Source organism: Passer montanus, unplaced genomic scaffold (assembly GCF_014805655.1).
Source record: "Passer montanus isolate IOZ18808 unplaced genomic scaffold, ASM1480565v1 scaffold148, whole genome shotgun sequence".
Taxonomy (NCBI): domain Eukaryota; kingdom Metazoa; phylum Chordata; class Aves; order Passeriformes; family Passeridae; genus Passer; species Passer montanus.
Window position 1 is genome coordinate 800,034 of NW_024361829.1, and position 25,675 is coordinate 825,708.

A 25,675-nucleotide genomic window follows, 5' to 3' on the forward strand; every position below is an offset into this window, starting at 1 on the left:
AGGGAAAGAGGGAAAAAAAAAGGAAAAAAGGGAAAAAAGGGAAAAAGAGGAAAGGAAAAAAGGGAAAAGGAAGAAAGGGGAAGGGGAAGGAAAAGGGAAAAAAGCTAACAGGGAAAAAGCAAAAAGGAAAAAGGGAAAGGGAAAGGGAAAGGGAAAGGGAAAGGGAAAGGGAAAGGGAAAGGGAAGCTGGGCTGTGGGAGCACTCGAGGCTTGCAGGGTTTTGGAGACTGATGGCATCAGGGCCCTTCCAGCAGGGAAACTGAGGCACAGCAGGAATTCCCTGCCCTTCAGGGAGCTCGGAAGGGAGCCCTGCACATTCCCTGTGCCTGCTCCAGCATCCTGGCCCTGCTGCCATAAATAACAAACCTAACCCAGCAGCTCTGCAGCTAAAGAGGGGTGAGAGAAACCCCCCTGCCCCATCCGTGTCCCCCATCACTGGCAGGATGGAGGAGGAGAATTCCTGGGCCTTCCCAGTGCTGTGCCCAGAGCCATCCCCAAAACGCCTTTTCCAGGCTGGAAATTCCCTTGAAATCTTGTGTTCAGCAGGAAAAGGAAACAAAATCTTCTGGGGAGGTGAAGGGACGCTAAGGAGCAGCTCAGCCAGGGCAGGGCAGGGCAGGGCAGGGCTCAGCCACGGGATGCTCACACATCCCACACTTCCCTCTCTTGGGAAACTCAGGGACTTGACCTCATTCCTCTGTTTCTGCAGTTCTGACATCTCTGGCCTCTCACCTCAAACCATCAGCAACCCAAACCCAGGTCTGGGCTCCAGACCTGTCCCAGGCAGCCCTGAACCTGGATGCTGCAGGGATGCTGGGGAATGGGCACAGAAACTTGGGAATGGGCACAGACACCTAGGAAAGGGCACAGACACCTAGGAAAGGGCACAGACACCTGGGAATGGGCACAGACACCTGGGAATGGGCACAGACACCTGGGAATGGGCACAGACACCTGGGAATGGGCACAGACACCTGGGAATGGGCACAGACACCTAGGAAAGGGCACAGACACCTGGGAATGGGCAGGGACACCTAGGAATGGGCACAGACACCTGGGAATGGGCAGGGATACCCGGCAATGGACAGGCAGAGTTCCTGGCATCTCCAGTTCAGCCTCAGTGTCCCGGTTCTCCAGCTGGGAGCTGAGGAGGCAAATCCCAAAGCAGGGATTCCCAGACAATCCAATCCCTGCAGCCACCACACCTCTCACATCTTTGGGATCTGGATATTCTCCCTGGTGCTCCATCAGCTCTGCTGGCAAAGCCCAGAGCTGGGAATGTGGGGTTTGCTGTGCCCACATCCCACTGGGATAGTGGGAAGTGGCCGTGCCCATGGCAGGGGGGGACTGGGATGGGTCTGTGGTCCCTTCCAACCCAACTCCATGACTCCATTTCCACAATTCCACAATTCCATGATTCTCCTGCCTGCTCTTTCCCCTCTCCAAGGTGCAGGGGACTCATCCCGACTGCTCCATCGTCCTCCACTTCCAGGAGCTGGAGGCGGAATGTCTGCAGAGGATCCGGAGCGAGCGGCAGAGCCCGGGGCAGGCGGGGCAGGGTGAGCCCGGGATCAGCTCCCTGGGAGCAGGGAGGAATTCCTGAGGGGTCCCTGGAGGGTGGTCATGGGAGAGGATTGCAGATTTGGGATTTCCAGGGAGATGGAGAGCAGCACCAAGGAAAAGGTCAAGGAGAATCCCTGGAGAGCCCCAAAAATGCTGTTGGGATGGGATAGAGGGGATTGGGGGACACAAATAACAGCCACAACTCAGTCCTGGTGGATTTAGAGAATCCTGGAGTGGCTGGGATCGGGAGGGATCTCAAAGCCCACCCAGTGCCACCCCTGCCATGGCAGGGACACCTCCCACTGTCCCAGGCTGCTCCAGCCCCAGTGTCCAGCCTGGCCTTGGGCACTGCCAGGGATCCAGGGGCAGCCCCAGCTGCTCTGGGCACCCTGTGCCAGGGCCTGTGGAATATGGCAGTGCTGGATTGGTCCATGCCCCTGGCAGAGTCCCCTGGATCCCCCTGCACCAATGCCAGGGCTGTGACCACCAGCACCTGGGTCACTCCATGGTGTCACCATCTCACATCTGCTCCCCTTCCTAACTCAGTAAATTGGACTGCCAAACATTTTTTGAGCAACTCAGTTTTCTTATATCTGGGGTTTTAAATGAATTAACTGGTTGAAAAACCAATTTTCAAGTGCTGCTTTTGGACATCATTTTTTAAATTCCATCTCAGTTTCCATCCAAAAGTGGAATGGCCCAAATCCCAGGCAAAAATTGTCACCTGGAGAATAAGGAATGCATAATTCCAGGGGTTTCATCTCATAGCAGTGGAAAAATTAAGCAATAAATGCATATGAAGGTGCATAATTGCTTAAGTAACTCTGCAGAGATGTCATTTATCCTTCAGCTTAACATGGAAAATCCAAATTGATTGGAAAAGGTCCATTTTGCAACCTGAATTGTGCCAGCCAAGGGGAAGGAATCTCACTGCAGGAAAACATCCGAGAAGTGGGAATGCCTAACTAAAATCTGGATTTAATCCTGGGGCTCCTGCTGCCCCCATCCCTCCGAGCTGCATTCATCCCTTTCCCTGCTTGCACCAGTGTGGGGAGCCTGACTCCAGGACAGGCTCAGATCCCACGGACAGGGTGGGAGGGTCCTGGGATCTCCTTATTCCTAATTCTCAAGATCCCATCCAGCCCTGCCCTCTGGCACTGGGAGCCATTCCCTGGGTCCTGTCCCTCCATCCCTGGAGCTTCTCCTCTCCAGGTGAGCACGCCCAGCTCTCCCAGACTTTCCTCTTCCATTCCTTGCACCATTTCCATTGCATCCTCTGGACTATGGGGGCTAAAATTCCAGAGGAGGCCCTGGAGAGGCTCCAAAGGCTCCTCTGGATCCAGGCTGGGACAGCTGGGTGGGCTCACCTGGAGAGGAGAAGCTCCAGGGAGAGCTCAGAGCCCCTGGCAGGGCCTGAAGGGGCTCCAGGAGAGCTGGAGAGGGACTGGGGACAAGGCCTGGAGGGACAGGACACAGGGAATGGCTCCCACTGCCAGAGGGCAGGGATGGATGGGAGATTGGGAATGAGGAATTGTTCCCTGGGAGGGTGGGCAGGCCCTGGCACAGGGTGCCCAGAGCAGCTGGGGCTGCCCCTGGAACCCTGGCAGTGCCCAAGGCCAGGCTGGACACTGGGGCTGGAGCAGCCTGGGACAGTGGGAGGTGTCCCTGCCATGGCAGGGGTGGCAGTGGGTGGGTTTCAGGTCCCTTCCCACCCAAACCATTCCAGGATTCCCTGCTCCCATGACCCCCAGGAACTGAAGTCACTGCTCTCAGGGATGATCCCAGTTCTGTGCTCGTTTCCTGATCCTGCAGAGCAAAAACCAAACCCCACTTTGGCATTGTGGATGCAAATCTCTCCCTGCCAGGAATGACACCCCCAGGCTGAAATCAGAGGAAATTCATCAGACCTGTCCAGTTCCACATTCCCTGGCTGGGAATGGACGTGGCTCCATGGATAATGTGGATCTGCAGGATTAATGATGGAGCTGTGCTGGGACAGGAGCTGGCCTGGAGTGGGATGGCCTTGTCCCACCCTGGGCTGCTGCACCACGAATTCCCCCAGCCCTGAGTCTGCCTGGCCGTGCTCATTGCCAAGAAAATTGGAGAGACTGAAACAGGAATTCAGTGCTGGATAGGGAAGCAAAAGCCGTTTAAGCTGATGGCTCGAAGCAATCCTTGCATGACTCCCTTCTGTCCTTGGGGGCACATCCCGAGCTGAGCCTCCAGGTGCAAAAAAAACAATCTAAATCTGGGTTAATTCAGGAGCCGCGGGCAAACCCCAGCCCACGGCACACGCAGGGTGCTCCCACTGCAGGTCGGTGAGACGCAGCCCCAGGAGCTCCCAGTCCCGAGCTGAAAGGGATCCCGAGGTGCCCAGGAGAGGAGCCGGGATGCTCCCGGTGCCTGCGGGCACGGAACAGCACGGGGACAGCAGCCGGGATGCTCCCGGTGCCTGCGGGCACGGAACCCGGGACAGCAGCCGGGATGCTCCCGGTCCCTGCGGGCACGGAACCGGGACAGCAGCCGGGATGCTCCCGGTGCCTGCGGGCACGGAACAGCACGGGGACAGCAGCGGGGCGGGGCCGGGGCTGCGGTGCCACCCGCGCGTCCCCTCCCGGTGTCACCGCAGGTGTCACCTGGTGTCCTGTCCCTCCCCAGGCTGCCCGACCGAGTGGGACGGGGTGAGCTGCTGGCCCGCCCTGCCCCTTGGCCAGTCCCGAGGTGTCGCCTGTCCCGAGATCCTGAGCGTCTTCAAGAAGTCCAAAGGTCTGATTCCAGCGGGGATCGCTCATCCCACGGCCCCACCCGCCCTGCCAGGGCCTCCTGAGCCACCCCAGCCCTTCCCTCGGACCCTACAGCTCCTGCCTCTCCCAAAATGTCCTCGGTGGAAACTGCGGTCCCGGCAGGGACAGGAAAAGCAGAGATTCAGGGAGTGCCACAGCAGGACCCAAATCCTTTCATCCTCTGTGGGTGGAGCCCTTGGGGACCTCATCCTCCATCCTGGTGACACCAGGACAGTCCCCTCGCTGCCCTCCTTTCCCACACACCAGCCCAGTGCTCCCGAGCTGGCTCCATCCCTCCCGGAGGGTGGGAAGGAGAGCTCCCACCGGAGCATTGCAGCACTTCCTCAGACAGGAGTAATGTGGGAAATGTTGGGAAACGTTTGCTTTGGGGCAGGAACAGCTCAGGAGAGGCTCGATGGGGCCCTCACAGGATGAATGAGCACGTTTGCAGCCTTAATTCCCAATGCCCTTCCCCAGAAGGGATCTGTGCTTGTTTCCACACCCTGTCCAAAGTTTTCCTGGCAGCTCCAGGCACAGGGGGGATGATGGGGTCCAGAGGGAGTGAGATGGGATCCAGAAGGAATGGGGTAGCAATGGGGTTTGGGAGGGAGGGAGGGATGAGGTCTGGGAGGGAAGGGCAGTGATAGGGTCCAGAGAGGGCAGTGATAGGGTCCAGAAGGACCAATGGGATCAGGGAGGGTTGGACAGCCCATGGGTACCACGCCGCTGTCCCTGTCTGTTCCAGGCCGGGCATTTTGGGGCTGCCATCAGAGGTGACACCCGTGGCTCCCCTGAGGTTCCTCCTTGTCCTGCAGGGCTGATCCAGAGGAACTGCACCGAGTGGGGCTGGAGCCGCCCCAGCCCCCCCTACCACAGCGCCTGCCAGCTGGAGACCCTGGGCAGCAGCAACGACACCGAGGCCAAGGCACGTGGGACCCCTGGGGCTGTGGGGAACTGTCCCGATTTCCCCATGTCCTCATGGCCCCATGTCCCCAATTTCCCCATGTCCCCATTTGCTCATGTCCCCATATCCCCACACTGCCCCATGTCCCTGTGTCCCCACATCTCCACACTGCCCATTGGCCAAAGAACCATGGATTTGCTCCTGAGTTATTCCATCTCCCCTGGCTGTGCCTGCTTGCCCCACACCAGCACTTCCCAGTCCCTGTCCCCTCCCTCCACCGGTGCTGTCCCTTGCAGAGAGGCCATTTTGTCACCATGAAGGTGCTCTACACCTGTGGCTACTCCACGTCGCTGGCAGCGCTGCTCCTGGCCATCGGCATCTTCTGCTGCTTCAGGTAGGGCTGGGAGCTGCTCCAGCCCCACGGCTGGAGGGACACGGGATAAAGGGCTGTGGGGAACTGTCCTGATTTCCCCATGTCCTCATGGCCCCGTGTCCCCAATTTCCCCATGTCCCCATTTGCTGATGCCCCCATATCCCCACACTGCCCCATGTCCCCATTTGCTCATGCCCCCATATCCCCACACTGCCCCATGTCCCTGTGTCCCCACATCTCCACACTGCCCATTGGCCAAAGAACCATGGATTTGCTCCTGAGTTATTCCATCTCCCCTGGCTGTGCCTGCTTGCCCCACACCAGCACTTCCCAGTCCCTGTCCCCTCCCTCCACCGGTGCTGTCCCTTGCAGAGAGGCCATTTTGTCACCATGAAGGTGCTCTACACCTGTGGCTACTCCACGTCGCTGGCAGCGCTGCTCCTGGCCATCGGCATCTTCTGCTGCTTCAGGTAGGGCTGGGAGCTGCTCCAGCCCCACGGCTGGAGGGACACGGGATAAATCCCAGCAGGAATGGCTGCCCCCAGCCTGGTCCCTCCTGGAGCAGCCAGGACCCATCCCAGCCAACAGGAAAACTGGGAAGGCAGGAGAGCAATGGCAGCGTTGTCCTTGCCTCTCAAGTTCTGGTTTTGCAGATGTCCCTCTGTTGCAGGTCTGGGCTTTTCAGAGGTTTCTGGGATGTTCCCTTGTCCTTGAGCAGCCCCAAGCACAGCACAACCCTGCTCTTCTGATTTTAGAGCAGGAAAGCTTCTCTAGGGCTTTGTGACCATCACCAGCAGTGATCCCTGGGAAGGGGACACCAAAGCACCTTCTCTGCCCCTGTTTGGGCCCAGCCCATCTCTCTCTCCTGCAGGAAGCTGCACTGCACCAGGAATTCCATCCACATCCACTTCTTCACCTCCTTCATCCTGCGGGGCACGGCCGTGTTCATCAAGGACCGCGTCCTCTTCTCGGACGAGTCCATCGACCACTGCACAATGTCCACGGTAAATCCCAAACCCCAGCCTGGAGCGGGGCAGGGAGACCAACAGGGGCTCCTTGGGAGGGGGCTGGTGGGACCTGGGGGATTTAGCACTGCAGAGAGGAGACAGAGGCTGTGGGAGGGAGGAAATTCTCTCCTGGGTGGCCCTGGGCAGGTTCAGCATTTCTGCATTTCCCTCTGTGCAGGGAACAAGTTCTGTCCTCAAAACTGCCACTGGCCTCAGGCTGAGTGTCCCCAGTGCTGTCCCCAGGGGGGGCTAAAGCTCAGCACAGCCCACCAGCACCAGGTACTGCTCAGATCTGAGGTTTCCAATCAAACAAGAACCCCTGAGTGAAGACACAGCACTGAGAACGCCACAGACACAACCACGGGTTTTTAAAGATCCTACAAAACCAGCCCGTGGTCACCTGCCCGTGGGGCACAGAGCCTGGTGTGGGTGATGTGAGGGGCTGGGGCAGAGTCCCTGGGGCTGCACTGAAAGGCCATCACTGAAAGGTCATCAGAGGTGTCCTCAAGAGGGTGGACATGGGGGTGACAGTCCCCTGCGCCCCCAGGGCAGGGTGTGCTGCACCCTGAGCCGTCCCCTCGTCCCCTGGCAGGTGACCTGCAAGGCAGCCATCGCCTTCTTCCAGTACTCAGTGCTGGCCAACTTCTACTGGCTGCTGGTGGAGGGGCTGTACCTGCAGACGCTGCTGCTGCTCACCTTCACCTGCGACAGGATCTACACCTGGGGCTACGTCCTCATCGGCTGGGGTGAGCCTGGAACAGCCCAGACATCCCTGACATCCCTGGGCAGGAACCACCTGGGAATGGCCTGGTCTGACCAGGCCAGAGCTCCCCAGGGCTGCTCCCAGCGTGTCCCCACCCCGACATCTCCTGCATGGCCTTGGTGGGCACACACCTGCTCCTGCCAGAGCCCAGAGCTGCTGGAAGCGTGGCCTGGTCAGGACAGCTCCTCCCTTCTTCCCACACCCAGCTGGGCTGGGAACGCCCATCCCAGGTGCCTGGGTGTGATGGAGGAGTGTGGGGGCAGGAGGGGGGCAGGAGGTGACACAGACACAGCACCATCAGTGGGCACCACTTCCTTCTCCTGGAGAGGGGGGGAAGGTTGTCACCTTCCTGTCACATCAGAACTGGGCTAGACACATGTTTCTGGGGACAAGGGACAGAGGGGTGGCACAGAGGCTTCCCAGAGCACTGGAGGGACCATCCCTGCCTGTGTCCTGTCCTTGCAGGTGTCCCCATGGTCACAGTCGGGGTGTGGGTGCTCACCAGGCTCCAGTATGACAACCACGGGTAAGAGCAGCTGTCCCTTGGCCTTGTCCAGGCCACCTCAGCCACGTGTCCCAGCCCAAGTGCTGGGAAATGGACCTTTGGCATGGGGTGGGTGCTCAGGAGGGGAGGACTGGGCCTCCCCTTAACTTTAACTCCCCTTAACTCCCTTTAACTTTATTTAAATGTTATTTCTGTTTTCTGGTGGGACCTGTGGCAAGAGGGGTGCAAAGGGGTCAGGGGTCTGGCCAAAGAAATGGCAGAGGGACAGCTGGGCCACATGGGTCCCAGTGGGTGCCAGAGCCACCTCTGCTGTCCCGTAGGTGCTGGGATGACTACTCCAGTGTGTACTGGTGGGTGATCAAGGCTCCCATCCTCCTGGCCATATTTGTGAGTGTGTTCCCTGAGAGTCCCACCCCAGAGCCAGGGTCCCACACGGCCAGGGGACCCGGCCAGGGGCTGTGCAGAGCCTGAGACGTGGCCTCCCGGGACAGGTGAACTTCCTCATCTTCCTCAACGTCACCAGGATGTTGGCACAGAAGATCCGGTGCCCGGACCTCAGCAGAACCCACAAGCAGCAGTACATGTAAGGGGACAGGGCTGTGGGGTCCCAGGGCAGGGGGACCCTCCCTGGAGGAGCACAGAGGGCAGCCCTGGAGCCTCCACGAGCTGCCTTTCACACTGAACCTACCTGGGGTTAAGACCAAGGTTTTGGGGAGCTCTCACGGGGCAGCAGGAGCACCCAGCCCCTGTCCCTCTCCACAGGAGGCTGACCAAGTCCACGCTGCTGCTCATCCCCCTCTTCGGGGTGCACTACGTGGTGTTCGCGCTCTTCCCCGAGCACGTGGGCGTGGACGCCCGGCTCTACTTCGAGCTGGTGCTGGGCTCCTACCAGGTGAGATGGGGGGGAGAGGCCCCGTGGCCCCACCCCAAATCACACCAGGAATGCCTGGAATGTGAGGCTTTGGCCTCTTTTGGGAAAGGGTGTCCCCAAACACCCGGGGCAGGGCACAAGGGTTGGGCCAGGAGAACCTGGCACTGATTTCCTCTGTGGTGGGTCAGAGGTGTGGGAGGTGGTAGAGGCAGGGAGAAGATGAGCAAGAGGGGTCCAGCCCCTTCCTCTGGGTGAAAATTGCTCTGCCTGTCCTCTCCAGGGCTTCCTGGTGGCTCTGCTCTACTGTTTCCTCAACGGGGAGGTGAGTGGGTGTCCCCACCCCAACCCCGGGCACCACAGCGGGCACGGGGACACCCCGAGGGTGCCCCAGAGCCAGGGGTGGGCAGGGACAGTTCCCCTCCCCTTGCCCCCCAGTCCCCTCCTTTGGGTGCTGTCTGGTGCCCCTGGGTGCCAGCACTGCCTTTGGTGTTGGGCAGGTCCAGGCTGAGATCAGGAGGAACTGGGGCACGTGGCAGAGGTCCATGGAGAGCAACGTCTTCAACCTGGCCACCCAGGACTTCACAGCGTGAGCAGGACAGCGCTCCTGGGCTGGAGCAGCTCCGTGCCCCCAGAAAGGCCCAACCCCCCTGATTTCGGGGGTTCTGGGTCTGACACCTTCAGAGGGTGTTGGGAACAACCAGAAAGGCCCAACCCCCCTGATTTCGGGGGTTCTGGGTCTGACACCCTCAGAGGGTGTTGGGAACAACCATGGGAGAGGCTCTGCCTGCTCGGTGCTTGTGGATCTTGCACCCTGTGGTAGCACCTCACCCCAGGGCTCTCTCTGCTTTGGGGCAGAGTTTCAGGAAAGGGAAGAGAAGTTCTCCAGTTTTCTGCCTGAAACTGGGGAGGAACACAAAAATCCCTCTCCAAAGGACAGCTGGTGGGTTTTGTTTGCACTGAGGGAAAAGGAGCAGCACCGATACTGGAGGGATTCACTGATTGATGCTTTCCCCCTTCCTTTATTTATAAAATCATTTCCCATCTGGGAAGATTCCTAAACACAGCCAGGAGCACCCCTGGGGGTGTGGGGAGGATACACCTCTACAAGAGACCCCCAGTGGCCTCAGGACCCAGTTCCTCCCCAGTTCCCAAAACGCTTCCCTTTCTCCTGTGTGGGTTGATCAAATTGGAGATGTTCCCTTGCCAGGAGAGCTCTCCCAGTCCTTTGCTCTGAGGAATGGGACTCATCTGGCTTCCCTGGGGGGTCTTTTTCCAGGGACAGGAAGGGCTTTGACAATAAAATCTCATTCCAAGTCCAGCCTCACTTTTCAGAGTGTCGGTTTGCTCCACAAACCAAGAGAATTTGGGACTGGGGTCGCTGCAGGATGAAAACCCTGCCCATGATGGAACGCCTGGAAGTACCTCCTAGGCAATCTCTGCTTTTCCCTTGCCTGGTGAAGCTCACAGAGAGGATGTGGAGGAGGAAGGGGAGGAAGATCTCGAGGTGGGGGCACCAAGAGCTGTCCCAGAGGTCCTGGGTGCCCTGTCCCCTCTGGGTGCCCCCACCACCCCCAGCCTGTTCCACCACCATGAACATCCTTCATCCTCCCAGACCGAGATCCTGCCCTGGGAAATGGTGCCTCCAGGAGTGAGAGAGGCCCCAAATGCCCTTCTGCCAGACTTCCTGGCCTCTCCCAGGCTCCTGAGACCAGAGCCACCCGATCCCAGCCTTGCTTCTCACCCTGCCAGGGTTGTCATTTCTCCGTGGTGCCACATGTCCTTCCCTAAATAAACCCCACTTGCTGGCCCCCGTCCAGGCTGCAGGATCTCCAGAGATCCCATCTGGGCGGGCACTGAAGGGAAACAGAGCCCCAGAGCTGATCTGGGGTGAGATGGGAGATGTTCCATTAAAAACCCTCCAGAGCCAGCACATCCTGAATCATCAGGAACCCTCCAGAGGAGCTCAGGAGCTGTCAATAAATCCCTGTGTGCAGCCAGGAAGGGACCAGAGGTGAATGGAATCCCTATCCATCACCAGTGAGGATGGGATGATTGGCAGGGATGAGACAGCAGCAGGACTGGGGGTGCTCAGTGGGAATGCCTGTTTCCATAATACTTTGAAAAACTCTGGATTTGCACCTATTTCCAGCTGCAGATGGGTTTTTGGGGTGATAAATGACCCAAAATGACCCTCTGGGGTTTGCAGGGCTTTGAACCTAATGGAACTTTGAAGCCCCTGCAGGACAGGATGCCAGTGTGGCTCCAGGAGGGGACTGGGAATCACCCTCAGCCTGCAGGAAAGGTTTTCCAAAGCTCCCAGCATGGACCACCCCCTGCAGCTGCAAAAGATCATGGAAAGGGATCTTAAAGTGTTGAAAAAGACCTTGAATCTCATGGGCAGGGACACGTCCCACTGTCCCATGGTGCTCCCAGCCTCATCCAGCCTGGCCTTGGGCACTGCCAGGGATCCAGGGGCAGCCCCAGCTGCTCTGGGCACCCTGTGCCAGGGCCTGCCCACCCTCACAGAGAGGAATTTCATCTGAAGATCCTCACAAATCTCGGAGATTTTTTGCACGCTGAGCGATGCTGAGGCTGTGTTCGGGAGGCAGAGCAGGGTCAGGTTTCCCGCATCCCCTCCCCAGCACGGCCGGGCCCCGCACCCTGCTGACCCAGCGCGTCCCCGAGCGGTGCCCGGGCTCGGGGGAGTTTTGCCCGGAGCCGGAGGGTGGCACTGCGGCCCCTCCGCAGCGCCGGCACGGGGGGCTGGCAGCGCTGCAGCGCGGTGTCCCCACGGGCCACCCGGGGTGACAGCGGCCACCGAGCCGGCCCCGAGAGCCGCAGCGAGTGAGGCACGGGTCACACTGCTGCGGGCACTCGGGAAGAGCCGGGACAGCCGGGCAGCCCGGCCAGCTGCGGGTTAACCCGCGCTGGGACGGGAGCCGGGCCGGGCTGGGGCGGGTGCCCGGCGCTGCCCTGCCCGCGTTCCCGATCCTCCGGAGCTGCCGGCACCCCCTGCCTGGGCACAGAGGGTGCCCTGGGCTCCCCTCCGCTGCTTCATCCCGCTCCGGGATGGTCCCGGCACTGCAGCTCGGGCAATTCGCCCTCCCCGTGTCCCGGCACACCGGGAGTCCCCCCTTCCCTGCCTCCACAGGGACCAGGGACACGACGGGGACACGGCGGGGACACGGCAGGGACACGGCGGGGACACGGTGGGGACACGGCAGGGACACGTCAGGGACACGGCGGGGACACGGCGGGGACAGCGCTGGCAGTGAGCAGAGCTGGACAGGGACTGGGGACAAGGCCTGGAGGGACAGGACACAGGGAATGGCTCCCACTGCCAGAGGGCAGGGATGGATGGGCATTGTTCCCTGTGAGGGTGGGCAGGCCCTGGCACAGGGTGCCCAGAGCAGCTGGGGCTGCCCCTGGATCCCTGGCAGTGCCCAAGGCCAGGCTGGACACTGGGGCTGGAGCAGCCTGGGACAGTGGGAGGTGTCCCTGCCATGGCAGGGGTGGCACTGGGTGGGCTTTAAGGTCCCTCTAAACCATTCCCTGATTCTGGGATCCTGTGGTGGGTGAATCCAGCACCACAAGCCAGGACACCTCAAATACCCAAGGGTGGACCAAGCATGGCCCTAATTCCACCCTGGAACCCAAGGACACGTTTTTCCCACCCCGATCAGTGTGGTCAGTACCCCTGGGTGCCCCAAGCTCCCATTCCCATTGGGATTTCCTTGGTTCTGCAGACAGAACTGTGCCCCTGTGCCCTGCTGGGGACCCTCAGTGTACCCCCATCCCACAGGGCAGGAGATACATCCCAGCATTTCCAGCCTCACTCCAGGCCTGCTCTTGGGCTGGGAAAAGCAGAAATGGACCTATGGAACTTCAAAATTCTCCCTGTGGTGACAAGGTTGGGCTTGGGGCAGCTGCTGGGAGCCACCAAACATCCCCTGAATTCCCTGCTGTGACCAGCAGAGCAGTGGAAAGTCCCCACAGGCCCAGCAGGAGGGTGTCCCTGTCCCTGCTGTCCTCAGCAGCCAAACCCTGGGATGCACAGGGAATGCTCTTTGCTCCTGGATCGTGGCTCTTGTTCTGCTGCTCAGCCCCCAGTGGGCTCCTGTTGGATTCAGCCTTTTTCTGACTCAGAGATGGGGTAACTGAGACGTGTTTTAAAAACTTTTATTCCGTTTCCAGTCTCATGTGAAGGGTGAGACAATACAGATCAGAAGCTAACAGTGCACGGGCTGCCAGTGCCAGCCAGGCCTGGGAGCTGCTCTGGGCTCTTCCCTCCCTCCTTGCCTCGGTTTTATGCCCTCTGAGCCTGCTCAGGGCTCCAAGCCAGCCAGCAGAGCCCTGGTTTTCAACTGAAGACATCCAAGAGATGCCTCCCAAAGCTCACCTTTGGCCTCCCCTGCACAGAGCTCGTCCTGCCCCAGCTCATCCTTCCCTGGAGAGCTGAAACGCCTCCTGTTCTGCCTCATTCCCACAGCCCACGCAGGACAGGAAAACCGTGGAGTCAGAAGCAGAATCAGGCCAAGGACCTTCAGCTCCCAGCTCCCTGGTCAGGGCTGCAGGCCTGGCATGGATGTGCTGGCTGTGGAGGATGCTGGAGGGCACAGGGGAGAGGGGCTGGGCAGGGAAGGGGATTCCCATGGCATTCCAGGCTGGGCAAGTCAGGGGATGCAGCTCCACTGAAGCCACCCCAACACTGGGAAGTTTCTCCAGGGTGTTTTGGGACTGAAAAAGCAGAAATTATTCACAGGAACAGTGGTTTTGGGGAGGTGATGAACCCCTCTGACCAGGCTGAGTGCTGGGGTGGCTGCTCCACCCCCAGCACAGCCCTGAGCACCCCAGAAGGGGTGACCCTGCAAGCTGGGTGCCCCTACACCCTCTCCTCCTGGCCCTGGGGGCACCCCGAGCACCCCCAAACCCCAGAAGTGCCTGGGCTTGGCAGGAGAACCCAAAGGCCCCATCAGGAAGCACAAAAGGGGGACAACCCCACGGCACATCCCTGTGTCTGTGTCACCCCGGTTGTGGCTCAGGGGGTCCCCGTGGGCAGGACACGTGGGGGGCATCTGGTGCAAGAGGGTGTGAGGGGGGACAAAACAGTGACAGACACCCCTCGTTTGCCAGCAAGGGGAGGAGCGGGGCCGCTCCTGGGTGCCGGACAACGGGAATGCCGCTCCGAGGAGCCGCGGGCTCGGGGCAGCGCTGGCAGCGGCGTTGGCACCCGGTGCCCCCCCGCCCTCGCAGTTGTCCCTCTGCTCTCCCCAGCGCCTGTCACTGCCGGGGAGACGCTGGCCAGGGTCTCTCCCACCTCCCCTCCACGTCCCGCGTCCCTCGGGGTGCCCGAGCCGGCGGCACACCTGGGGCAGGGCTGCCGGGCAGGGCTGCCCGCGGCCGGGGGCGATGGCACCGCCAGCGCCCTGATTGGCGCGGCACGGAACGAATGCCACAGCTGAGCCGGGCCAGGCTACCTGAAGGAGCCCGCATGTCCTCAGGTTTCACTCATGACCATCTGACAGCAGCAGCAGCTGCGCTGCCAACTCGCCGAGCCAAAGCGTCCAGGAGCCGAAGGAGAGGGAAATTCGGGCCCTAAAAGGTCTCTCCTTGGGATTTCGCACTCTCCACCCAACAGTAAGTACTGGGGTCAGCCCTGGGCGGCTGCCAGGCCCCCGGGCAGGGCGGCAGGGTCGGGGATGTGCGCAGGTTTGTCGCTGTCACCGTGCCTGGAGCGGTGCCGGCAGTGTCCCGGGATTTGCGGTCTGAGCACTGGAGGTGGACGGGACCAGGATGGACTCTGGTGGCTCTGGGGGAGTGTTTAGGGCTGGAGGCAGCTGCTGGACTCCCCTGCATGGAAGACTGTCCAGGACAGGGGACAAAGTCCCCACAAAGGTGCAGGCAGGGCACGGGACAGGGTGGCAGCAGCCAGCGGGCCCTCAGTGGCCACAGGGCTGTGCCAGGCTGAGAGGGGACAGTCAGGGACGTGGCGGGCAATGGGCTCCCGAGCCACCTTGCCGTGTCACTAAAGGAGCCACGGGCAGGGCTCACAAGTCTCAGGCTCCTTTCTCCTGGCTTCTCCTCCTGGAGGTCTAAATATAAACCCCGGCCTGGGCAAGCCAAGGTTGCAGGAAAGGTCTGCGGGTGCTCCCAGTGTCTCCTTTCGGGAAGGGCCCTGTCCCTGCAGAGCCCCCCTGCTCCGTGGGGCGGCAGGGGGGGACCCCCGGGGCAGAGGGGGCGGTGGGACCCCTGTGTCAGGCGGGAACGTCGGGGATGGGGAGCAGGGAAGGGGAGGCTGCTCCCACACTGGGGCTGTGAGCACACAGACACAGCCAAGGGTGCGGTTCAGAGCTGGATACCCCACAGCAATCAGGCAGTGCCAGGCTGGGGTTCAGCTCAGGGGTTTTGGGTGCTGTGTCTCCCCTGTGCCAGCTCCCATCACTCACTGCATGGACAGGGCCCGCTGTGCTCCCCAAGAGCCCTTTTGGGGTTTTTCCAGGGGCAGTCAGCCCCCATTCCCCCATTCCCCCATTCTCCCCATTTTCCCCATTCCCCTAATTTACCCACTTTTCCCCATCCCCCCATTCCCTCCATTGCCCCCTTATTCCCCCAATTTCCCCCTCATTCCCCCCATTCCCCCATTCCCTTATTCCCCCATTTCCCCCATTCCCCCCCTTCNCCATGTCCGCATTCCCGTATTCCCCCCGCCCCGTTCCCCCGTTCGCCCATCCCTCAGAGGGGCGTTTGCCGAGCATCACGAGCATTCCCTGCCCTGCCCTCAGGGCACTGATGGAGCTGTCAGGGATCAGCCCGCGGCAGGCGAGGGATGGACCTGCGGCTGCCAGCAAGGGACAGCAATTCCACAAAGCCCTGGGGACAGCAGGACACCCAGTCAGTCCCATCATCCCGGGGAGACCCTGCATGGGTTGATGCAGTGCTGGAGCTGCCTCCTCTGGTTCCTTCCAGGGTTTATAGTGGTTTGAAGGGGAAAGAGCATATTTACAGGAACTGGTTAACGAGCACAAAGTCCTGCCTCGACTGTGCTGTGCTAATATTTAAATAGCATTTTCTATTTTCTGATGTGTGCAGAAGGGTCCGGTTCAGGATTTTGCTTGGCTCTGTGGAGTCCCTTGGGCAGCTCCAGCTCCACTCAGGGAAATTTGCTGGATTTGGGGTAGGAGAGGGAGCGGCAGAGCCACGAGGAGATGCCCAGCAGCGTTTCTGTTTGCAGCAGGTTGGACTGACGAGGTTCTGTTTGCAGCAGGTTGGATTAATGAGGTGGTTTCTGTGCAGGGCAGAAAGGGGAGAAGGTGGTGGATGCTTTGGGAAGTTGTGAGGGAAAAGATCCCAGTTTAGCTCGAGAGAGAGCAGGGAGGACGCTCAGCCTCTGTGCCTGTCCTTCTGCCTCCCTCCTGGGATCCATAAATCCCTGGAACATCTCATCTTTGGGTCCCCCTTCTCCATTTCCAGGTGGATCTGAATGAGATCTCTGGGGCTGTGGGGCTCGGCATCTGTGGCAGCTCCAGGTGCCCCGTGCTGGTCCTGCTTGGCAGGAGTCTGCTCCAGGGAATTGGGATCCAGAGGCTGCACTGGGAAAGGGGCATCTTCCAGCCCTGGGAAAATGCGGGCTCCCAATATTGCAAATCCCACGGGAGCAGCAGGGACGGGACCTGCTCCTGGTGCTGTGCTGGGATCCCTGCGGGAGCTGCTGTGTCTGCTGGCATTCCCCAGGGCTGGGGCATCCCTGCCCCCGTGCCCCCGAGCCTGGGGGCAGCGGGTCACTGCAGCCGCACGCCACTCTCCCTTCCCCCTCGCTGTCCCCTCGCTGTCCCCTCGCTGCCTTCCCAGCACGGCTCAGATCTTTTCCAAGCCTGACACGGGAGCTGCTGGCAGGGAGGAGCCGCAGCTCCGGATGACACCCGAGTGCAGGGTGGGCAGTGGGCGAGCGCAGGGTCTCCACTTTAACCCTTCCCTGGCTGCTCAAGCCTCCAGCACTGCCATCTCCCCCCAAAATAACCCCGAGCCGCCACCCAGGCCGGTGTCCCCTTTCCAGCAATGCCCTGTCCCCCAGCAGGGACAGCAGGAGTGGGGTTGGGGTGGCATCCCCGGCTCCAGGCAGGAACGGGTCAGTGCGTGGCTGCGGGATGGTGCAACCTCCTATTTCCATCTGCGGCCGGGGAGAGCATCCCAGGATTTCACAGCTCCCGGGCTGTGTGTGCCACCCCCACGCCGAGCACAGCAGGTACAGCCTCAGGGCACCGAGCCCCGGGAGCTGCAGGGCAGCAGCGATCCGGGAATTGCCGGGAATTCGTTCCCACGTGGGTTTGGTGCTGCTGCAGGAGCGGAGGCGCCTCTGGATTTTCGGGGCTGATGTCCCTGGAGGAGCCGTGCTCCCGGGAGGTTCAGCACGGGGGATTTGGCTTTCCAAAGGAAGGCGGAGCCGGGTGGGCTCGGCTGGGTTTTTGCAAGGAGCTGGAGGAGGGGGCAGCACTGGTTTTGGCAGGTGCAGAGCACCCAGAGCAGTGCAGAGCCCAGGGAAGGTGCTGCTGGAATTGGAATTCCAAAGGAACTGTGCATCCCGTTCCATGGAAATCCCCAGCACAGCTGCGGGGTGTCCCTGTCCCAGTGCAGCACCAGGCTGGAGCAGCTCGGCTGCTGCCAGGAAAAGGCTGGAGAGAGCTGGGAGGGCTCCTCTCTGCTCGAGACAGGCAAAAAGCAGTGGAGCTGCATCGTTCCCATAGCAGGGAATTCATCCTCCGTGGGCTTAGAATCATGAAATCAGGGAATGGTTTGGGTTGGAAAGACCTTAAAGCTCATCCCATTCCATGGGCAGCGACCCCAGGCTGCTCCAATCCCCAGTGTCCAGCCTGGCCTTGGGCACTGCCAGGGATCCAGGGGCAGCCCCAGCTGCTCTGGGCACCCTGTGCCAGGGCCTGCCCACCCTCACAGGGAACAATTCCCAATTCCCAATCTCCCATCCATCCCTGCCCTCTGGCAGTGGGAGCCATTCCCTGTGCCCTGTCCCTCCATCCCTTGTCCCCAGTCCCTCCCCAGCCCCCTGTGCTGCTGCCCTGGGTGACCTGTGGGTGACAAGCAGTGGCCTGGCAGGGGGACAGTGGTGGCACACGAGGAGCAGGAGCCGCTGCAGCATCTCAGTGCCCTGCTCTGGCTGGGAAGAGGCACCCAGCAGTGCTGGGCTGGCTCTGGAATCGTTTCCCAAGGACCTTCCCTTTGGCCGGGCTCGGGCGCATTCCAGGCAGCCCTTGGTGACGGATGCACTTGGACACATCCCCCATCCCTGCTGGCACGCCTGGCCTGGCCACGCTGCGGGCACAGCAACAAACCCCACCCCGAGCAGGGCAAAGCGCCGCGGTGGTGACAGGAACCGGCCCGGGGGATGTGTCACTCACGGGAGCCACCGGGGCCAGAGGTGTCACAGCCACACGGCCCCGCCGAGCGCTCAGAAACATCTGCGATTCAGAGCATAATGCTGGAAAATGAAAAATTACTTTTTTTCTCACTCTAAGTCTTCTGAGCCCACCATTATTTTAAAATAGAGTGGGGAAAGGCTTGTCGTCACTTGATTTTCTTCAAGGTGTTGTTTTCTTGTGAAAATCTCCCACCCTCTGCCTTTAAAGCAGCCCAAAAGCCCAGCAAGGTTCCAGAAGCACCGTGCTGCTGGAATTCCAGCAGCCCACAGCAGTGTCCTAAGAGCCAGTTGTGTGTGAAAGGAGATTCTGGAGATTTCCTGTATCTTTCCACATGGTTTTTGGAATGGAGTTACAGCACAGAATTAAGGGTCACAATTTCTCTAGGGATAGAAGCATCAAACTCTTAAATGGCACAGAAAGGAATGTAGATTTGTTTATAAAATGGTTGATTTTGTCTGGCACGTGGAATTTGGGGGTTTTTACAACCTGAAAATTCCACAGCCCTGCTGAGCCCCTGGGAAATCTGCAGGAGCTGAGGTGAATCTCTGGTTTCCCGAGGGAGGCCCAGCCTGTCCCCTCCCTGCCCGTGGCACACGAGTCCCTTGTCACACTAATCCCCGCTGCAGAGTCCCTTGTCACACACTAATCCCCACTGCAGAGCCCCGGGCTCGGCTGCTCCTGCTGAGTGAGGCTCATTTACACCTGCTGGGGCTGTTCCGGCTGTGTGCTCTCCTGGACTCTGTCCCTGTCGGTCCCTGTGGGATTTTTCCAGAGTGTCCCAAGAGGATGAACCTTGCAGGGCAGGTTTGCAGGTGAATTCCTCTTAGAGCAGCTCAGGGCAGCTCCTTGAGCTGTGTTTGAATGGTCAGGGCATCCCACAGCTGTTCCCAATGTAAACAGGGCTGGGATCTCCTCTAAAATATCTACTCTTATTTGCAAAGATATTCTTTAAAACTTGTTTCTTGTTCTATTCCTCTTTAAACAATATCTGTCCTATTCCATGTCATTGTAAGTCAATATTTTTTATCTCAAACTTTACATACAGATACATCTATGTGAACTTTCTATCCAACTTTGAGAATTCTCTACAAATTCATTTCCCACACTCCCAGGAGCAGCCTCCTCCTGCCACACTCGAGCTGTGTCTGTCCTCACCCACCCAGCCTTGTGTGCCTGGGGGAAGCTGCATCTCCCTGGCCTGGTTCCCTGGGAAGCTCCAGGGCTGCAGGTGTCCCCCAGTGTGGCGTTCACATTCTCTGAAAAGGATATTTCTCCTGGGAAGCTGAGAGGCCTCAGAGAAAAAGAAAACAGTTCTTATCTCATTTGCTTCTCCTGTGTTGCGCTCATGTGGAATGTGGTTGGAGATTGTTCACCCACAGGTGATTGTCCCATTGGATTCTGCTGTGAGTTGTTTTCACCCATTGGCCAATCAAGGCCAGGCTGTGTTGGGACTCTGGAAAGAGCCACGAGTTTTCATTATTATCTTTTTAGCATTCAGTAAGTATCCTTTCTGTATTCTTTAGTATAGTATAGTATTATTTAATGTAATATAACATCATAAAGTAATAAATTAGCCTTCTGAGAACATGGAGTCAGATGCATCATTCCTGCCTTCGTGGGGCATTTCCCAGCAAATACAATAGCCCAGAGCACAGGAGGCTCCAGGTTTGCAGGTGATCCCCCCAAAAAATAAATGCCTTGAGGAGGGAGAAGCTGGACCTAGGTCAGGCAGGTCAGGGAGATCCCAAGCCCCTGTGTCCCCCAGAGCTAAGAATGCCCTCCCCCTCTCTTCCCCAGCCCATGGAGGTTATTTCTGGGCAGAAGGAAGTGCCTGGATGGGGTGGCTTTTCCAGCAGCCTCAGACAGGACCTGCCCCCACTGCCCTGTTGCACAGATCCTCTTACACAGCATCCCCAGGAGCTCCCAGACAGGTCCTGGTTCTTTGGTGCCCAATTCCTTTGTGTGCCCTCAGCAGCAAAAATATCAGAGGGAGCTGATTTCTCTCCAAGTGCAGCCTGGGCACTCCTGAGGCGGGAGCTGCTCCCAGCTCCCTGCTGGCAATTCCTGGTGCAGGAGCTGGGGGTTGAGATGCTCATCCACGACATGCCACGGCAGGGTCCCAAAGCTGCAGCTCACCTGTGTCGTGTCACAGCAGCAGGTCCCCAGCCAGGTGATAATTAGCATTGACTCCATGACTCACAGAAGGCTGATCAATCTCTTTATCATTACATCATTATTAAGAAACCCATTGCTTCTATAGACAGTTATCATACACCTGGACCTAATTGGTGCTCCAGTCCAAACACCATCATCATTGGCTAATTAAGAAAACCACCCTGTGGTAAACAAATCTCCACAACACATTACACATGTTCAAAATAATAGGTGCAGCAAGCTAAGATAAGAATTATTTATAATTCTTTTCTCTGATCTTCTTACAGCCTTTCCCTGGGAAAGTTCTCTGTTGCTGTCTGTGGCCAGAGAGCTGCTGCCACAGTGTCACAGCAAAAAGGAGTCACTCATCTCAGCTGGGTGGCCAAAATTTAAGTAAATAAGTCAGTGCTCTGTAGAGACATTTTAAGTGATTGATTTCCCAGCAGGAAAGATGAGGGGCAGGGATTTTCCTTAATCAGGGACTACTGGAGGACTCAGGTGCTGGAGAGCTGGGCCCAGCCCTGAGGGGCCTGGTGGGTGATTTGTGCCAGACCTGTCACTGGGCCTGAGCTGCCTTTGCCTGTGGGAGCACAAAGAGTTTGGTCTGGGTTATTCATAGGAGCTGCTAAAAACCTGCCAGGATGTGCCAGGGGCCAGGGGCTGGTCCCAGGGTGGGACCCTTCACCCAGGCTGGTGGGACCCCGCTGTGTGGCCCACCCTGTGCCCCTCTGTGGGGCTGGGCTCACTGGGGACAGAGGGGTGCTGAGCTGAGCCCCCGCAGAGCCTGGGCTTGGCTTTGCTTCCAAATCTTGGAAGGCAACCAGAGGTGCTGGTGTGTGGGATCTGGGCATGGGATTAGCCCTGCTCCTGCTCCCCGGGGCCATCCCATCCTCTCTGGGTGGCCCCAAAGGGCTCAGAGCCTGCAAAAGATCCTGAAAAGCCACAAAGAATTCCCGTGCCAGGGGCAACACCCCCTTTGAGGCTCCCAGTGTAATCTCAGGCAGTGCTGCCCTGCCCCAGCATCTGCCAGCCCGCTCCTGGTGCTGCCAGGCAGCTCCAGCCCAGCCACGGGAGAGGGGACAGGAAAGAGGGGACCGGGGCAGGAGAGGGGACAGGGGCAGAGCTGGGGCTGCTCGCGGCGGCTCCCCGGGACAGGAATGAGCAGAGTCATGGGGCTGCAGAAACCTGAGCCCGGCGCTGATCGCTGGTGGCAGCTGGAGGCAGAGCCACCTCCGGCAGCGGGGACAGCGCTGGGGACCGCGGCAGCGCCCGGGGAGCACGGCCCGGGCAGCACCCCCTGCCCTGAGCGGGGACAGCAGCTCTGGCACAGCCCGGGCACAGGCTGCTCCTGACAGCCCTGCGAATCCCCGTTCCCAGGGAAACTGAGGCTGCCCAGAGTGACGAGCTCCTCTGAGCTGCCACAGATGAGGTGGGAAGGTCAAGCTGCATCAAGGGAAATACAGGTTGGATATTAGGAAGAAGTTTTTTACAGAAAGAGTGATAAAGTGCTGGAATGGCTGCCCAGGGAGGCGGTGCAGTCACCATCCCTGGGTGTGTTTAACCAAGCCTGGATTGGCACTGGGGGCCAGGGTTGAGTTGAGCTGCTGGGGCTGGGTTGGACTCGATGATCTTGAAGGTCTCTTCCAACCTGGTGACTCTGTGCATTCTGTGATTTCTGTGAAGGTCTCCCATGGGCCCTGTGGGTCCTGATGGAGCCTGGGTGCTGCTCCCCCTGATGATCCAAATGGATCCATTCCCAGCTGGAGGTGTTCTGTGATCCCCTGCACCAGCACATTCCCCCTGGCATTTAGGGTGATAAAACCAGACACAGGCCCGTGCTTCTTGGCTTTTTTGAGATCTCTGTTATTGAGGGGAAGTTTCCAGAGCTGCTCAAGTGGAGCAGGAACTGGGTGTAAGTCCAGAGTAATTTCATGAGAAGCAGCACTGGTGGCACCTCTGTCACCTGCCCAGGCACTGTCCCCTCTCAGAGATACTTTGGACCCAAAATTCTCTTTTTGTTTGCTTTGATGAGGTGCCACCTCTGGGTTCCATCCCCCCCGCCCATGGGGAACCAGCTGGGGCCACAAGCTGGGCTGGGGCTGGACTGCACTTTGCAGTGATGTGACTCAGTTTGTGCCATTAAATAACCCAAATCAGCAAGGACAGAGTTTTCCCTAAATCAGATGGAGTCAGAGAATCCTTCAGGTTGGAAAAGCCCTCAGAGATCACCAAGCCCAGCTGTTCCCCCAGCACTGCCAAGGCCACCACTGACCCCTGTCCCCAAGTGCCACATCCACAAGGCTTTTAAACCCCTCCAGGGATGGGGACTCCAGCCCTGCCCTGGGCAGCCTGTTCCAAAGTCTGGACAACTTCTCCATGAAGAAATTTTCCCAACACCCAATTTAAACCTGCCCTGGCACAGCTGTTCCCTCTGCTCCTGTCCCTGTTCCCTGGAGCACAGTCTGACCCCCCGGCTGTCCCCTCCTGTCAGAAGCTGTGTAGAGCCAGAAGGGCCCCCTTGAGCCTCCTTTTCTCCCAGCTGAGCCCCCCCAGCTCCATTTCCAGTCTCTTTTCCCATCAGGGCTGTAAATGTCCAGTTCTCTCTATTCCCAAAGGGCTGAGGGTTTCCAGCTGTCAGCACAGCAGAGCTCTGGGATTATTGATCCTGAAGGATTTTCGGGGGCAGGTGCTTGGCAGCTTCACAGAAAGTTTGGAGTTTCCAGTGGGATGCTTGGCTTGTGAGGGTGAGGCACAGAGGTGCTGCTGTCCCAGTGTCCATGAGAAGCAGGGTCGAGTTTTACGGAATGTTGGGCTCATATCCCAAACAATCTGGAGTTATGGGACATTGTCAAGGCACAAGAACCTCTGTGTTGTTGGGGGAGCCTCTGCCAGCATCTCCACCTTCCCCAGGGCATGTCAGCCTCTTCCCCCAAGTGCAGCCACCCCTCTCTTCCACACTTCCCTCTCTCCAACTCTTTTTATGCAGCAGAACATCGTTACCTCTCCTAACCCACCACCCTAATCCTTCTGTCATCCTGATCCCTGTAACATCCAAAAGTGCCGTTACTGCTTTGCTTTTTGGCTCAAGAGAAGTCTTTGACCCTTCCTGGGAGCAGAGCCACTAGGCAGGGCAGGTTCCTTTTGCTTCCCATGGCTGGGAGCTGTGCCAGGGCCACAGCCCTGCAGGACCCAGCTCCTCTGGCTGAGGAACCTCCTGTCTGAGGCACCACAGGCCCCTTGCAGGAGCAAAGCCATTGATGCTCTGCCAAGGGGAGGCAGCTGGAGCAGGGCTGCTGCTTCCAAAGATGTTTGGATGTGTTGAAGCACCGTGTTTGGGGTGTGAAATTCTGTCTGGCACTGCCAGGTGGTGACAGGAACACCAGGTGTCCCAGCCTCATGGTGCCTCCTGACTGGAGGTGGAAACACAGAATCAGAGAATTAATGAGGTTGGAAAAGACCTTTGAGATCTTCAAGTTCAATCTGTGATGTGTCACCCAGACCATGGCACTCAGTGCCACACCCAGGCTTTCCTTAAGCACCTCCAGGGACGGTGGGACAGTGACTCCACCACCTCCCCGGGCAGCCCTTGCCAATGCCCTGTCTTTCTGGGAAAAAATTTCTCCTGATGTCCAGCATAAACTTCCCCTGGTGCAGCTTGAGGTTTTGTCTCCTTGTCCTGTCACTGCTCCGGGGAGCAGAACCCAACCCACTCCTGGCAGCCCCCTCCTGTTAGGGACTTGTAGAGATCCAGAAGGTCCCCCCTGAGCTTTCTCCAGACTGAGGTCTCCCAGCTCCCAATGGGAATGGGGGTCTGGAAGGAGCAGGAGCACCCAGGGTGCTCCATGATCTACACATGATATCCTTCCCTGCGAGCTCAACATTTCTGCCATAAATGCACATACCATGATCCACACATGATATCCTTTCCTGTGAGCTCAACATTTCTGCCATAAATGCACATAAAACCCCACTGAGATCCTCCACCAAACGCCCCTGAGATGTCCCCAGGTGGTGTTCCTAAAACCCCACTGAGATCCTGCCATCAAACAACCCTGAGATGTCCCTAGGTGGTGTTCCTAAAACCCCACTGAGATCCTGCCATCAAATACCCTGAGATGTCCCTAGGTGGTGTTCCCAAAACCCCGCTGAGATCCTCCACCAAACGCCCCTGAGATGTCCCCAGGTGGTGTTCCTAAAACCCTGCTGAGATCCTGCCATCAAACAACCCTGGGATGTCCCCGGTTGTTGTTCCCAAAACCCCGCTGAGATCCTCCACCAGCTGCCCCGAGTTGTCCCCGGGTGTTGCAGCCCCTTGTCCCCGCAGGCTGGGCGCGGCTGGCCCGGGAGCAGAATGAGAGGATGGCCGGCCTGCCGCACATCCCGGGCCCCGAGAACCTGCGCCCCTTCACCCCGGCCTCGCTGGCCGCCATCGAGCAGCGCATGGCCGAGGCCGAGGCGCTCCGGATAAAGCGGCAGCAGGTGGAGATGCCCGAGGAAGAGGAGGTCAAGCCCAGCAGTGACCTGGAAGCCGGCAAGAACTTGCCCCTCATCTATGGTGACCCACCCCTGGAGCTGATCGGGACCCCCCTGGAGGACCTGGACCCTTTCTACAAGGACAAGAAGGTGAGGGCCAGAGCTTTGCCCGTGGTAGGCTTGGTCTTAGGTGTAAGTCCCAAGCAGGGACCTCCTGTGCTTACCTGATCCCATCCTGGTGATCCACTATTGGTTTCTCCAGGTCTGGATTGAAGGCACTTGAGATGGCAGTTGATGTTCAGACTCAGGTGTTTATTATTTCTTATCAGTAAAACAGTCTCACAACCGTGAGTTTGGCAGCTTTTGATTAGAAGGCACAAAATGGCTAACAATCTCTTGTTACAAGGTCTTTTAAGATTAAACTATCCAATTAAGAACTGACACCTAGTTTACTTTCCCTTTTAACCCAATAACTGATCCCAAAGAGCACACAATGCGGACTTTTCTGCCCAATTATAAAATGCCACCCAAACCCATGAAGAAGAAGGAAGAAGAAACATGAAGAAGAAACCCATCTTGCTTCCATCCACAACATACTAAAAATCCCAAAACCTAAATTTCTCACCAAGTGATACACCTACACTACTCTCTATAATCTATTTCACACTTCTGTGGATTCTAGTCTACCTTGAAGTCTAGGAAACTTTCCCCATGAATGAGGGTCAAAGTCAGTGCTCCTCTGGGGGTCAGGGCACAGAACAGACAGAGAACAGACAGAGAAATATTTCCAGTGCCCTGGGTTTCCACAAACCACCACCCCAGACTGCTGTGGTTGCTTCTCTTCCTAA

At 58.6% G+C, this 25,675-nt stretch overlaps 2 protein-coding genes across 4 annotated transcripts in view; both read left to right on the forward strand.

The window, feature by feature from the left end:
- The first annotated feature begins 3,218 nt into the window (after positions 1-3,218).
- LOC120498403 (vasoactive intestinal polypeptide receptor 1-like) lies at positions 3,219-10,081 on the forward strand. 2 transcript variants are annotated; one of them, XM_039701065.1, is made up of 11 exons: positions 3,219-4,329; positions 5,162-5,271; positions 5,547-5,644; positions 6,495-6,627; positions 7,223-7,376; positions 7,859-7,919; positions 8,219-8,285; positions 8,390-8,481; positions 8,661-8,790; positions 9,050-9,091; positions 9,267-10,081. In XM_039701065.1, exons 1-11 carry the CDS (start codon positions 3,954-3,956, stop codon positions 9,357-9,359), a joined length of 1,356 nt encoding a protein of 451 aa, XP_039556999.1. In that variant the 5' UTR covers positions 3,219-3,953; the 3' UTR covers positions 9,360-10,081. The 2 variants fall into 2 exon arrangements, with proteins under 2 accessions (XP_039556999.1, XP_039557000.1); XM_039701066.1 differs by lacking the exons at positions 3,219-4,329; positions 5,162-5,271; positions 5,547-5,644 and adding an exon at positions 5,796-6,093.
- A 4,034-nt stretch (positions 10,082-14,115) lies between these two features.
- The window catches only part of SCN4A (sodium voltage-gated channel alpha subunit 4), a 47,198-nt gene continuing 35,638 nt past the window's right edge, over positions 14,116-25,675 (forward strand). Inside the window, exons 1-2 of one of the 2 annotated variants that reach the window (XM_039701049.1) lie at positions 14,116-14,406; positions 24,679-24,977. In XM_039701049.1, the coding sequence (XP_039556983.1) occupies positions 24,714-24,977 (264 nt within the window). In that variant the 5' untranslated portion in view covers positions 14,116-14,406; positions 24,679-24,713. Of the gene's footprint in view, positions 14,407-24,678; positions 24,978-25,675 lie in introns of those variants that run through there. The other variant, XM_039701048.1, reaches the window with a different exon arrangement.

Coding starts and splice junctions, on each gene's coding strand:
- LOC120498403 (XM_039701065.1), top strand. CDS start 3,954: ATGCTCCCGGTGCCTGCGGGCACGGAACAGCACGGGGACAGCAGCCGG. Junction 5,645..6,494: donor GGCATCTTCTGCTGCTTCAG/GTAGGGCTGGGA, acceptor TCTCTCCTGCAG/GAAGCTGCACTGCACCAGGA. Junction 7,920..8,218: donor CTCCAGTATGACAACCACGG/GTAAGAGCAGCT, acceptor GCTGTCCCGTAG/GTGCTGGGATGACTACTCCA.